This window comes from Salmo salar, chromosome ssa08, assembly GCF_905237065.1.
Source record: "Salmo salar chromosome ssa08, Ssal_v3.1, whole genome shotgun sequence".
Classification (NCBI taxonomy): domain Eukaryota; kingdom Metazoa; phylum Chordata; class Actinopteri; order Salmoniformes; family Salmonidae; genus Salmo; species Salmo salar.
Window position 1 is genome coordinate 19,382,588 of NC_059449.1, and position 14,416 is coordinate 19,397,003.

General features: G+C 44.6%; 1 protein-coding gene across 2 annotated transcripts; it reads right to left on the reverse strand.

The window, feature by feature from the left end:
* Positions 1-3,381: 3,381 nt before the first annotated feature.
* Positions 3,382-14,405, reverse strand: LOC106610390 (zinc finger protein 502). 2 transcript variants are annotated; one of them, XM_014209748.2, is made up of 6 exons: positions 14,040-14,405; positions 12,869-13,038; positions 12,400-12,472; positions 6,410-6,567; positions 5,576-5,639; positions 3,382-5,422 (listed from the first exon to the last, which is right to left on the reverse strand). In XM_014209748.2, the coding sequence occupies exons 1-6, from the start codon at positions 14,260-14,262 to the stop codon at positions 4,383-4,385; spliced, it is 1,728 nt and encodes a 575-aa protein (XP_014065223.2). In that variant the 5' UTR covers positions 14,263-14,405; the 3' UTR covers positions 3,382-4,382. The 2 variants fall into 2 exon arrangements, with proteins under 2 accessions (XP_014065223.2, XP_014065227.2); XM_014209752.2 differs by having other exon boundaries at positions 13,865-14,403.
* Positions 14,406-14,416: the final 11 nt, after the last annotated feature.

Here is a 14,416-nt window from a genome sequence, read left to right on the forward strand (position 1 = left end):
AGAGATAGATAGGACTCATCGTGGATATAACCTGTTTTCGCATGGGCATTGCAATTGAGGGCTTCTCCAATTTCAAAGTAGTTAACTGAGTGGGGATTCCTATGAGTTGGGAATGTAGAAATAGAACAAGTACAGATGACAGACAAGGTGAATGGAGCTTGTGCTTTGCCAGCCGATTTTGTAAGGGTAGATATGTCTCACAGAGACTATGCCCTGACATATTTAGTGGCACAGCGGTCTAAGGCACTGCATCACAGTGGTAGAGGCGTCACTACAGATCTGGGTTCGATCCCGGTCAGCACATACTCTGAGGGCACGGCTAGGGATGCAGTCTGGGCCGGCAGCCTTGCAAGGGTTAACGCTTTTGGATGACTTACATATGTCCTCTGTGGAGACCATAAGTATGTTGTCCTCTGGGGGTCAGAGTTGTTGTAGTGCTCTAACTGTAAGAAAAAGGCGTTGATGTCCATGACGTGGCTGGTTTTCTTTTTGTAATCAGTGATCGTTAGGAGCCCCTGCCACATACGCCTCGTGGGTACAATTTCTGCTTTTACTTCCTGCTTTGCTCCTATGTCTACACTTGCAATGGCCGCCAGTCCCCCCCATCATTGACTTGAATGGGGACACTCGTTCTATTCATTCTATGGTTGAAGAAAATGTATTACTTTCAAATGGACTTAATGGCACAGATACAAAGACGAGTCCTACATCTCAGGGGTGTCAAACTCATTCTACAGAGGGCCGAGCATCTGCAGGTTTTTGGTTTTTCCTTTCAATGAAGACTTAGACAACCAGGTGAGGGGAGTTCCTTACTAATTTGTGACCTTAATTCATCAATCAAGTACAGTGGAGGAATGAAAATGTGTATCTGCCCTATCATTGGCTAGTATGGTCCCATCTCGAGCCATATTTAGGGTGCATTCGTAAATTCACTCTGGTTATCTACTCTGATTTCAGAGCACTCTCGTCTGAGTAAGCCAGAGTGCAGAATACCGGACGAATTTACGAACTCGCAAAACCTGCTGAATATGACTGGAGTCAGTAAACATCTGCAAAAAAAGTTCTTAAATTGCAGTTAGTCACTAACACTCTAGATAACATGAAAACAGTCTAACCAGCTCTGCTAGGGCGAGTAAAATGGTCAGAGAGAGGTGTTCTCTTATTTGTGTCTGGAAGGAGCAAGCAAGCTAGCCAACTTTAGCCAGTTCACTTGGGTGCTTGACAGCCTTTGTGAGGTCAGAACGCCCAGATCAACCCTACTCCTTAGCCAGAGCGCACTCTGAATTTACGAATGACCCAGAGCACACTCTGACACACTGGAGGCAATTTACGAATGCACCCTTAGAGAGTTAGGCCAACTTTTAGAATGTTTTAAATTCTAGATATTCAGTTACATAGCATTGTTTAAATATTCCCCATGTAATGTTAATGGGGAGCTAACATGGCTGCCATAGAATTGTTTTTATATTTTTCTTAATTTAACTAGGCAAGTCAGTTAAGATTCCATCTTTGACGAGGCCACAAATGGAATCGGTACTAGCTAGCTTAATAGTTAATATTTGCGTGCTAGCTCTGCATATTCAGCTAGTGTGTGTGCGCGATTGACTGGATTAACCTCACGTCAGTTACGTTCGTTGAGTGCCTTTCAGACAGTAGATACGACCCCTCTGTTAGCTTGCCAACTAAGAAACTGGCAGTGGATCAAACCATTGTGAGGCAAAGGGTGGGGGGGGGGGTCGCAATCTTTTGAAACTTAAACGTGCTATTAAGTGTCTATAATCAGCACAATTGCTTTCATTGCGTATTATTAATATTATTTAAATTACATAGTTATGTTTCAGTGATATATTGGGGGGGACAAATCATATTTTTCCCAGGATGGGGGGGGTCGTGTCCCCCCCGGGATTTCCGCCCCTGCCAGCAACCTTTCAGTTACTGGCCCAACGCTCTAACCACTCGGCTACCTGCCACCCCGTTAAGTACTATATGCATCATAATGCAGAAACCAATGACCTAACTACATGGCTTTGGTCTGGTCTGATCTCACCTCCTCCAGCCTTCCTTCCATATTTGAGGACATGTATTTCCATTGTTAGAGCGGTCACTTGAATATCTTGTCAATATAATAGACATTCTTTATCTGCCTCCTTAAAATGTTCCTGCTGTTATCAATATTTGTGTTGTAAAATAAATGTAAATATCACTGACTGATTTTTATTCCTCCAAATGTTTTTTGAAGTTGACAAACCTAAAGGAAAGCTGTTACTGGAACAACTGATAAGTCAGAAGAAAAATCTATCAATTCCATCACTGATTTACACTGAACAAAAATATACACCAAACATGAAACAATTTCAAAGATTTTACTGAGTTACAGTTCAAAAGGAAATCAGTCAATGGAAATAAACATATGTGAAATCCATAGATTAGGGCCTAATAACTGGGCAGCAGCCATGGGTGGGCATAAAACTACCCCCTTGGTAGCCAGGCCCAGCCAACTAGAATGAGTTTTTCCCCTTAAATAGGCGTTATTATTGCAGACAGAAATACTCAGCACCCCCTCAGACGATCCCGGATATGGAGGTCCTGGGGTGGCGTGGTTTGCAGTTGAGGCAGGTTGAACATACTGCCAAATTCTCTGAAATTATGGCGGAGGCGATTTATGGTAGAGAACTGAACAGTGAATGCCAGTTGCACATTCCCTCAACTTTAGACAACATCTGTGTTGTGACCTTTTATTGTCCCCAGCACAAGATGCACCTGTGTAATATGCCACACCTGTCAAGATAAATGCTCACTAACAGATGTAAACAAATTTGTGCACAAAATGAGAAATATGCTTTTTATGCATATGGAACATTTGTGATTTTATTTCACCTCATGAAACATCAGACCAACAATTTACATTTATACTGAACAAAAAATATAAAACATTGCTTGTACAACCTTGCTGTCCATATTCAATAGCATGATGTGTGGTGTTCCTGCATCTGCAGGAATGCCCGCCTCAAGCACCCCATTGGTTCCTGCATGTGGCTTGTTTTAAGTGGCACTTTTGATCTCCTGGATTTCCCTTGGTCTATCTAGTTTATTAAAATAAAAGTATTAGTTTTTTTGTTTAGGCTATGACATCATTGTAATATAATTTATGTGCAATGTTGTAGTTTAAAATGTAACGTTATATGTAATCTGTTAATGCATTGGAAAGCAGATATACCAGCCAACCCACGCCTCTCTTTATCAAAGCGCAGTGAGGAAGTGATGTAAAAAAAAAAATCAAGCAGACACAGTAACATCAACAAAGTGCGGAAAAGCAGTGTTCGGCGGACGGGGGAGAAGAACACGGTCTACTAGCTAGCTACTGGTGGTGTTGCCCATGCCTGTGTACCGGAGTTCTAGCTAGCGCCGTAACACAAACAGAATGCGGTGGAAACACAGGACACTGTCTAGCAGTGACCAAGCTAGCTACCAGTGTCGCCTCCGGCCTGTTAACCAGAGTCCTAACTGAAGATGCAAGCACGCCAACATGCAGGAACACCATGAATTACAGGCCGCAATGACACCCTTCTCTCCAGATTCAAATACGTTTACTTGGCATGAAAGAGAACATCCAAATGTTGCCAAAGCAACAGAATATAGGCTGAAAGAAAAATACTGTCAACTCGATGCTGCACGGTAGCAAGAAACCTAAAATAAATTAACATGAGGATTAGAAGAAAAAAAAGTGTTTTAAATCATCCAGGTACCTGAGGAAATATATATAGTGAAAGCCACCTGCCTCTGCGCATAAAATATAGTTAACTAGGCAAGTCAGTTAAGAACAAATTCTTATTTACAATGACTGTCTACTCCGGCCAAACCCGGATGACGCTGGGCCAATTGTGCGCCGCCCATACTTCCCAATCACGGCCGGATGTGATGCAGCCTGGATCCCTTGCCAGTCCCATCAAATCCCAGTCCCGTCGATGTTATACACGAACCATGTGCAGTGAAGCCCACCACCCTCTGCGCATATATAATCCCCTGCCAGTCTAGTCCCGTCTAATTCCAGACCCGTAGCTGTTCTACACACTATTTCCCCACTCTCCATTGGCCCTTTATTCATGTGTAAACATTTTGTACTTAACAAAACAACTTCATTCAGTTGAAGCCATTTAACTTGTCATCTTCAGCAGGGACAAAAAGGGAGCAGCCATTTTCAGGCAGGCGTAGGCTGTGCTTCCTCGACTTCTATAGGAACATGTACTTTTTGACATTGTTACTGTGGTTGTTCAACTTAGTCTGTGGGACCTGAACTTGAACCACCGAGGGTACTCATATCTGTCTTTAAGTCACTATAGGTAGAAGGCTGTGCTCCCTGAGCTACCATGGCAGTATCATGATCAGAACATGGCTGCTCCACCTTGAGGGTGTTTTTCAAGCTGGTACTGACTTTTAAATCCCTTGTGTCTGAGCTGATGTGTTGTGAACATGGATTTGAGCCTAAATACCTTGCCACAGACATCGCAGGTATAGTGCTTCTTTTTGTGTATTACCATGTGACGGCGCATGCTACTTTTAGTCGCCCAAGTTGTTCCACATATTTCACAAGTGTAGCGTATCATTTCACTCTTTATGGGTGCCTCAGAACTCTCAACTGACTCCAACTGACCCTCTAGGTCCTTTGACTCAAGCTGTTCGTTGATAGGATCCTCAACAATGGACTCGTGTGGGTCACGATCCCTGCGCTGATTTTTTCCCCTGTGAGTGCGCTCATGCCTGATTAACCATCTGATCTCCGCGAACACTTTTCCACACACAGAGCATCTGGGTTTACGGTGGACAGTCTGGTCCACCATTAGAGGGTGTTTTTCCAGCTGGTGTTGTTTGAGATGGTACTGTCTTTGAAAGTCCTTGTTGCACTCGGAGCAGCTGAAGGGCCGTTCTCCCTTGTAAACAATACACTCATGTGTGTCGCGTTCCTGGCGCTCCTTGAACGTCTCGCCACAATCTGAGCACCAATAGTTTTTTCCAGTGTGACCACGCTCGTGCGTGTCGCGAGATCCGGCCATCCGGAAGGTTTTTTCGCATACAGAGCAGCTGTAGATGATCCCTGTGTAGTGATTAGAGCGCTTGTGTCTGGTCAAGAAGTCTCGATGCTCGAATTTCTCACCACAGATATCACAGCTAAAGGGCAACCCTGTGTGCTTTATCATGTGATTTATCATTGTGCCTTTCTTGGTCTTAATTTTCCCATTATATTTCTTTTTTTTGGGTGCTGCAGCATCCTCAGGTGACACCAGCAACGGATTCTGTTCTCTCTTGAAGTCGTTGAGTCCAAGTTCTTTGGATCCCGCAGAGGCTGGACTTCTCTCGTCCTCATCACTTTCTCCTCTGATATTCTGGTTGGCTTTGTGAGTCTCTGGAATCCACTCGCCATAACCTGGAAAGGAAGTCACCAACAATACCTTTCACAGTGACTATCATATTGGCCAATACAGAAGCTATAATTGTTTCAAAGAAGAGTATAGCTCATGCTGCAGAGCTTGTCTGAGCTTTCTGTATTTAACAGATTACAATAATAGCTTTAACTGACCTTGAGACTCCATGTCATCATCCTCCTGTTTTATGACCAGTGGTACTGGCAATGTCTCAGTCCCCTTCCAAAAGACAATGAATGTTATTAACTGATCAGCCTTTACTAAACTTGTAGGTCATACATAAACAGTTACACCTTTCTGTGGGTTACATAACTTTTTTATTTATTTACAATACAAGGGGAATTACATGATTTTGGTGTCATGTCATATGTTGAACACAAATACATTTCTTTGGAAGGGCATGGTTTATACTAGCGGTGCTGCGCTGACTACACCGAGAAGCAGCCCAGCTGGTAGGAGATACAGCTGAAGTCGCACAAAATGTAATATTTAACATTGCGGGTACAGTTCGGAATGACACTTTCATGTGTATAACATCTAAAGACATGCATCACTATACTGAGAGCGTTGTCGTTTCTAAAATTCTTTTTTCTGTGCCCCTACAACTGCTGAATGAGCATGAGGTAGTATATCGCTGGAGGGGTAAGGTTCTCAAAAACATGTGAGAAAAAAAGTGTCTGGACACTTCTATAACATGAATCGAAAAGAGTGATTTTGTTCAAATAAAGTGAACTTTCAACTTTACAGGAAAACCATTGTGGAACCAGACCTAAAATGTTTTATCTGTAGCCTAGATGATATATAGCGTTTATCTAGTCATTCAAAGCCTTACGGTACTTTTTAGTTACAGGCCTGCTACACTGGACGTGTAACTTTTGCTGGGCGTGAGATGCTCACATGGTTTTCAATTAAACCTGTGTGTAAACAGCGCGGCTCTGAGAGACAGTTACCCTTACAAAATCAACGGCTAAACCACAAGCTCAACTCACCATGTCTGTTGTCCTACTAAGAGCCCGTGATTGCTCTTCTCCCTCTGGTACCAGTGATGGCAGACTTTTATCTTCCTCAGTAGGATCACGTTCTTGCCAAATACCATTGGCCTCTTGTTCATTGCAGATTTGATCAAGGACTGGGAAGTTTCTCAAACCTGGTGGGGGAGCAAACATACAAATATAGATTTATATTTTCTGAAAATGTGGTTCAACACAAAATAGGGATAACGAGGCTCAGATTTCATAACCATAATAGAAATATGCCATCACTCATGGGATAGCTATGTTTATCCGAAAAATAGATTTTATTTGCTACATAGTACCTTTCACTAAGGAAATTATATGAGCTATGCAATAGGACTATTAATGGCTATCAGACTAAACTCCACTTCCTGGTGGAGGAAGTTCATCTTTCACCATGGAGTGGAGTTTAGTCCGCTAACTACAAGCCAGAATTGGAGCCAGGACGCTGTCCATCAGACAGGCGACTGCTAGCTAGCCATCCTCTTCGCTCCGGGAGATATGACGACAAAGGTCACCTGGAGCGAAGTCCATTAGCTAGCCATCCTCTTCGCTCCGGGAGATATGACGACAACGGTCACCTGGAGCGAAGTCCAGTAGCTAGCCATCCTCTTCGCTCCGGGAGATATGATGACAAAGGTCACCTGGAGCGAAGTCCACTAGCCGACACGTGGGGAAGTAATTGTATCCGAGCTTTCTGCACAGACAAATAACCTATACGCATAATACCTAATTTAGCGAGTCATTACTCACCGGGTGTTTTACGGCTGTCCGTGCTTGTTCGCTGGCTTCTCCTTCCCCTGCGACTTTGTCGATCTTTGGTTTTGTTCATGCAACATTTCCACTTGAAGAGCAGCACAAGTTTCTCCCATGAATTGACAAATGTCTTGCAAGGCTTTTTCTGTCAATGTTTCTAAAATGGTGGCAACACGAGAACGAAAAGCGAGTTGGACAGACATGGCTAATTTAACCTGGTAAATGTTAGCCAGTGTGCTAGAATGAAATGACCGTGGAGCCAAATCTGTTATAAATTAAAACTAAACCCTTTTGTCTGTGGTGGAACCTCTGAATTGCTGGTGGCCGTTTGGTTCCGGACAGCTGACGAGGTTGCCCCGGTGATATACCGTAAACACTTATCTGCCTCCTTAATTTCACCAACTGTTTGAATATGTGTTATACATGCAAAATAATAAAATTAAACGATATAACAGGTTGACAAATCTGTATTCCTCTCAGAAAGCAAGAACACATTGGGTTGACAAACCTTAAAAAAAAAAAATACTGTTACTGAAACCCGATGAGTCAAGAAAAATCAAATTTTCTTCATTTGATCAACTGTTCTACCACAACCCTTGCTGTCCAGATGAGAAAAAAAAAGAAAAAAAAAGTTGACATACATGAAAATGGAAAATCCAATATTGCTAAAGCAATACATAATTGCAGGTAACACAATACACCCTAAAATCAACTAAGACCGTGTTATACCGACGGTTTCACAGGTGGTTGGTGGCACCTTAATTGTGGAGGATGGGCTCGTGGTAATGGCTGGAGTGGAATAGTAGCAAATGACATGCTATTATGAGCCATCCTCCTCTCAGACTCTGGATGGTTTGTCGGGACTGATGGTTTGTTTGCAAAGCTGATGGTTGTGGCTAGATGGAGTAGGCTACAGCTCCATCTAGTTGTCCCGTCAGGGACAACAGTTGCTGACAACTAGCTAAACCTAACTATCCCTTTTCCTAACCTTAACATCATTCTCCTAACCTGCTACATTAGTCTTTCTAACCTGCTAATTAATTAGATCCTCCGTTACAGCAACACTGGCGGCTTCAGAGCGAAGTGAAATCTCGCATACCCCTAGAGCATCGAGCCAGCGGGGTGGTGGCACTGGAATCCTCATCTCTCCCAAGTGGACATTCTCTCTTTCTCCCCTGACCCATCTGTCTATCTCCTCATTTGAATTCCATGCTGTCACAGTTACCAGCCCTTTCAAGCTTAACATCCTTATCATTTATCGCCCTCCAGGTTCCCTTGGAGAGTTCATCAATGAGCTTGACGCCTTGATAAGTTCCTTTCCTGAGGATGGCTCACCTCTCACAGTTCTGGGTGACTTTAACCTCCCCACGTCTACCTTCGACTCATTCCTCTCTGCCTCCTTCTTTCCATTCCTCTCCTCTTTCAACCTCACCCTCTCACCTTCCCCCCCTACTCACAAGGCAGGCAATACGCTTGACCTCATCTTTACTAGATGTTGTTCTTCCACTAATCTTATTGCAACTCCCCTCCAAGTCTCCGACCACTACCTTGTATCCTTTTCCCTCTCGCTCTCATCCAACACTTCTCACTCTGCCCCTACTCGGATGGTATTGCGCCGTCCCAACCTTCGCTCTCTCTCTCCCGCTACTCTCTCCTCTTCCATCCTATCATCTCTTCCCTCTGCTCAAACCTTCTCCAACCTATCTCCTGATTCTGCCTCCTCAACCCTCCTCTCCTCCCTCTCTGCATCCTTTGATTTCATCTGTCCCCTATCCTCCAGGCCGGCTCGGTCCTCCCCTCCTGCTCCGTGGCTCGACGACTCACTGCGAGCTCACAGAACAGGGCTCCGGGCAGCCGAGCGGAAATGGAGGAAAACTCGCCTCCCCTGCGGACCTGGCATCCTTTCACTCCCTCCTCTCTACATTTTCCTCTTCTGTCTCTGCTGCTAAAGCCACTTTCTACCACTCTAAACTCCAAGCATCTGCCTCTAACCCTAGGAAGCTCTTTGCTACCTTCTCCTCCCTCCTGAATCCTCCTCCCCCTCCCCCCCCTAATCCCTCTCTGCGGATGACTTCGTCAACCATTTTGAAAAGAAGGTTGACGACATCCGATCCTCGTTTGCTAAGTCAAACGACACTGCTGGTCCTGCTCACACTGCCCTACCCTGTGCTTTGACCTCTTTCTCCCCTCTCTCTCCAGATGAAATCTCGCGTCTTGTGACGGCCGGTCGCCCAACAACCTGCCCACTTGACCCTATCCCCTCCTCTCTTCTCCAGACCATTTCCGGAGACCTTCTCCCCTACCTCACCAACTCATCCTTGACCGCTGGCTACGTCCCTTCCGTCTTCAAGAGAGCGAGAGTTGCACCCCTTCTGAAAAAACCTACACTCGATCCCTCCGATGTCAACAACTACAGACCAGTATCCCTTCTTTCCTTTCTCTCCAAAACTCTTGAACGCGCCGTCCTTGGCCAGCTCTCTTGCTATCTCTCTCAGAATGACCTTCTTGATCCTAATCAGTCAGGTTTCAAGACTGGGCATTCAACTGAGATTGCTCTTCTCTGTGTCACGGAGGCTCTCCGCACTGCTAAAGCTAACTCTCTCTCCTCTGCTCTCATCCTTCTAGACCTATCTGCTGCCTTTGATACCGTGAACCATCAGATCCTCCTCTCCACCCTCTCCGAGCTGGGCATCTCCGGCGCCGCCCACGCTTGGATTGCGTCCTACCTGACAGGTCGCTCCTACCAGGTGGCGTGGCGAGAATCGTTCTCCGCACCATGCGCTCTCACCACTGGTGTCCCCCAGGGCTCTGTTCTTGGCCCACTCCTATTCTCGCTATACACCAAGTCACTTGGCTCTGTCATATCCTCACATGGTCTCTCATATCATTGCTATGCAGATGACACACAATTAATCTTCTCCTTTCCCCCTTCTGACAACCAGGTGGCGAATCGCATCTCTGCATGTCTGGCAGACATATCAGTGTGGATGACGGATCACCACCTCAAGCTGAACCTCGTCAAGACGGAGCTGCTCTTCCTCCCGGGGAAGGACTGCCCGTTCCATGATCTCGCCATCACGGTTGACAACTCCCTTGTGTCCTCCTCCCAGAGTGCTAAGAGCCTTGGCGTGACCCTGGACAACACCCTGTCGTTCTCCACCAACATCAAGGCGGTGACCCGATCCTGTAGGTTCATGCTCTACAACATTCGCAGAGTACGACCCTGCCTCACACAGGAAGCGGCGCAGGTCCTAATCCAGGCACTTGTCATCTCCCGTCTGGATTATTGCAACTCGCTGTTGGCTGGGCTCCCTGCCTGTGCCATTAAACCCCTACAACTCATCCAGAACGCCGCAGCCCGTCTGGTGTTCAACCTTCCCAAGTTCTCTCACGTCACCCCGCTCCTCCGCTCTCTCCACTGGCTTCCAGTCGAAGCTCGCATCCGCTACAAGACCATGGTGCTTGCCTACGGAGCTGTGAGGGGAACGGCACCTCCGTACCTTCAGGCTCTGATCAGGCCCTACACCCAAACAAGGGCACTCCGTTCATCCACCTCTGGCCTGCTCGCCTCCCTACCTCTGAGGAAGCACAGTTCCCGCTCAGCCCAGTCAAAACTGTTCGCTGCTCTGGCACCCCAATGGTGGAACAAGCTCCCTCACGACGCCAGGACAGCGGAGTCAATCACCACCTTCCGGAGACACCTGAAACCCCACCTCTTCAAGGAATACCTGGGATAGGATAAAGTAATCCTTCTAACCCCCCCCTTAAAAGATTTAGATGCACTATTGTAAAGTGGTTGTTCCACTGGATATTATAAGGTGAATGCACCAATTTGTAAGTCGCTCTGGATAAGAGCGTCTGCTAAATGACTTAAATGTAAATGTAAATGAAATCACATAAGGCACAGAGGTATTGAATTGGTGCAATTTCACACAAAATAATGGTGGGTGCCTGATTATAGGCCATGTGCATTTATGGCAGATTTCGAGACATGACACATGTAAAAGATGTAATACTTCCCAAATGAAAATGTGTAACTGTTACAGAGGTTTATATCTTGTAAAACGGGGATTTGTTTTGAATTTCATGCTCGTTGTATTATTTAAGTGGAACATGAATTGCATCACTCAAGTCACAAGTGTGTTCTAAATTGATGGGTTTATCGATCCCTTTCCCTGGCTACCCCAACGCTACGCCCACAAAAAAGTTTATTCTCTGTAATGAGTTTGGATTTGAGGCCTTGCAGATTTTCTACAACGCAAACACAACTGTTCTGATTGGGCCAAGAAACCAATTGGTGAGAATCTCCCCTTTCCACAGTGGAGTCACATTTGTTTTCCCATAGGGGATTTTAGAAACACTTAAAGGGCTGTGTTTTGTGTAGGCTCACCCTGTGACGTTTTGATAGGTGTAAATCTCTCTAGGACAAGGTGGCTTATCAATATATTCACCCCCCCAAATGAAATGCTAATTAGTTGCTAATGTGTATCAAACTACAAATACCATGATGATCTGGAATGCCGAATCAAGGCAAAGGTAAGAATCTCTAGAATAACTATCTAATGTTAGCTAAATGTAGAAATTAATAATATTTCTTAAATTGACAATCCATGCCTTCTGGGAATGCGATAAAGTCCAAAAGTTAGTCAGAGTTAGAAAGTTCGCTGTCAGAAGTATTACAATATAAATAAATGTACTTTTAATCCAACTGTCTGCATATTTCAAGCCATGGAATACGAGTGTGCAGTGAGATACCCAATGTGTTGGACGATACTTTTCTCGTCAATCATCTTAAAAACGTAAATACTTAAACTGTAAATCAACCAATCCATCGTTAACAATGGAAAGGTCAAATGCTTTATTATCTAAATGTTGAACAATGGAGAAACAAAATGGTGCAGTTTGAGGCAGGTGCTGAGGATGGGGGTGTGAGCAGTTAGGTCTGGGCATGGTGATGTTGTGGATGTTTGTTTTGTATGGTATATATATATATATATATATAAAACGTATTATGACCGGGATGTGGCTGGTCCACCATTAGAGGGTGTTTTTCGAGCTGGTGTTTTTTGAGATGGTACCGTCTTTCAAAGTCCTCATTGCACTCGGAGCATCTGAAGGCCCGGTCTCCCTTATAAACAATGCACTTGTGCGTATCGCGATCCTGAGCACCAGTACAACAATACATTTCACAGGGATATTTGACAACTGACCTTGACACTCCATGTCATCATCATCCATTTCCTCCTGTTTAATGACAGGTGGTGCAGGCCATGTCTCCACCCCCTTCCAAAAGACAACCAATGCTGTTATTAAACTGATCATACAGCAACAATTACACCAACACTAGCATTTTTTATTATTACAAAAACAAGGGGAATGACTCCAAAATAATGGAATATGTTGAACACAAATTATGGAATATATTTTACACAAATAAATGTCTTGAGAAGGGCATTTATGTTTAAATGAGAATCCTTGGGAGCCCGAAACGTTATCATCTGTAGCCTAGACAGTATAGAGCTTGCCTAGGTGTCATTCAAAGCCTTGTTACTCACAGTTACAGGCCTGCTACACAGGACTTGAAACGTTAGCATGGTTTTCAATGACATCTGGCTGGGCGTAGTCAGCGCAGCTCCGAGACATATCTAAATCGGCAGCCAAACCACAAGCTAAACTCACCTCGTCTGTCATCTGACCAAAAGCCCGTGATGGCTGTTCTTCCTCTGGTACCAGTGACTGTGGACCTTCATCTTCCACAGTAGGGTCACCTTCTAGCCAAAGACCATTGGCCTCTTGTTCATTGAGGATTTGCTCCACGACTGGGAAGTTTCTCAAACCTGTTGGGGAAGCTAACGTACAAATACAGATTAAAAAAAAAAAATGTTCAACACAAAACTGGGATATCGAGGCTAAATTTCCCAAACATAGTGGACATATGCAATCATCACTCAGGGCAGGATGGTGTAAATGTTTTTCTGAGAACTGGGTTGCATTTGCTATAGTTACTATTGCAACGTTTCACTAAGGAGATGATAGCATAGTAATCCGCATACTAACGTTACTGGCAACAGGCTGTTACCAAGGTTACTCCATGGACATTTGTCAGAAATAAGTTGCTGTAAAAAAAGATGCAAGTCTTTACAAGCCAGAATTGTGAATACAATGCTATTTTAACCTACTTTACCGGTTGTCCGTTGGTACTTTTAGCGGTAGGAAGTGGAAAGTGTTAACCTACGGGTGCAGCAAAAAGTCGGGTTATGTTGCTTGTATTTTCCATCTCCTGACGCATTTCACTTGATGCACAATAGCCGAACGTTGTCAACCAAAGCGCATTCCCTCTTCATCAACTGGATGTGTTTGTGAAATTTACCAGGTGATTGCGTGGGACAATGTTCGGTCTGTGCTTCGGTTTAACTCGGCCATTGTTGACATATTGTGCAAGTTGCGTGCGAATTGCGTTAACATTGGAAATACGAACCAGAAAGACAAAACGACATACAGACCAGCGTATTGTCTCAGATTACCTCCAACATAAGGATACAAATCAGCAGGCAACTGGTAAAATAAAGTTTATTCAACAGTCTGACTTGTGATGGGACTGTTAACAAAAAGTGAGCATAACGTCACATGTTAGAGACGAGGAGTCTCCCGGTATCGTTGAGGCTAGTTACTTACTGTCCAGACTTGGAGCGTCCCCCAGTCGACTATTAGATATCCTTTTCGACCGGGAGATGTGTAACGTTAGTTACTGTAGGCTTCAAGTAAGTGACATGGCTAGCTAGCTAATTGTAGGCACGCTTCCTACAGACACAGCCTATACGCATAACCAACCTAGCTAGCTATGACACACCTGGTTTTTGAATTATCTCCATGCAGTTCGCTGGCTTCTCCTTCCCGATGTTATTCTCAATCGCCTGTAACTTTATCGATCTTTGGTTTTGTTCATGCAACATTTCCACTCTTAGAGCAGCATAAGTTTCTCCCATAAGTTGACAGATGTCTTGCACGGCTTTTTCTGTCAAAGTTTCCATAATGGAGGCAACACGAGAACCAAAAGCGAGTTCGAAAGACATGGCTACAAAATGCACTAACCACGCTAATTTTGCAGCGTGTTAAGTTACTGTTGGAGCGTTTGAATTGCTGATGGCTGGTTGGTTCCTGACACCTGACTGACGAGGTAGCACCGGTGATATACCGTAAACACTCGTTTATCTGCCTCCTCAATTT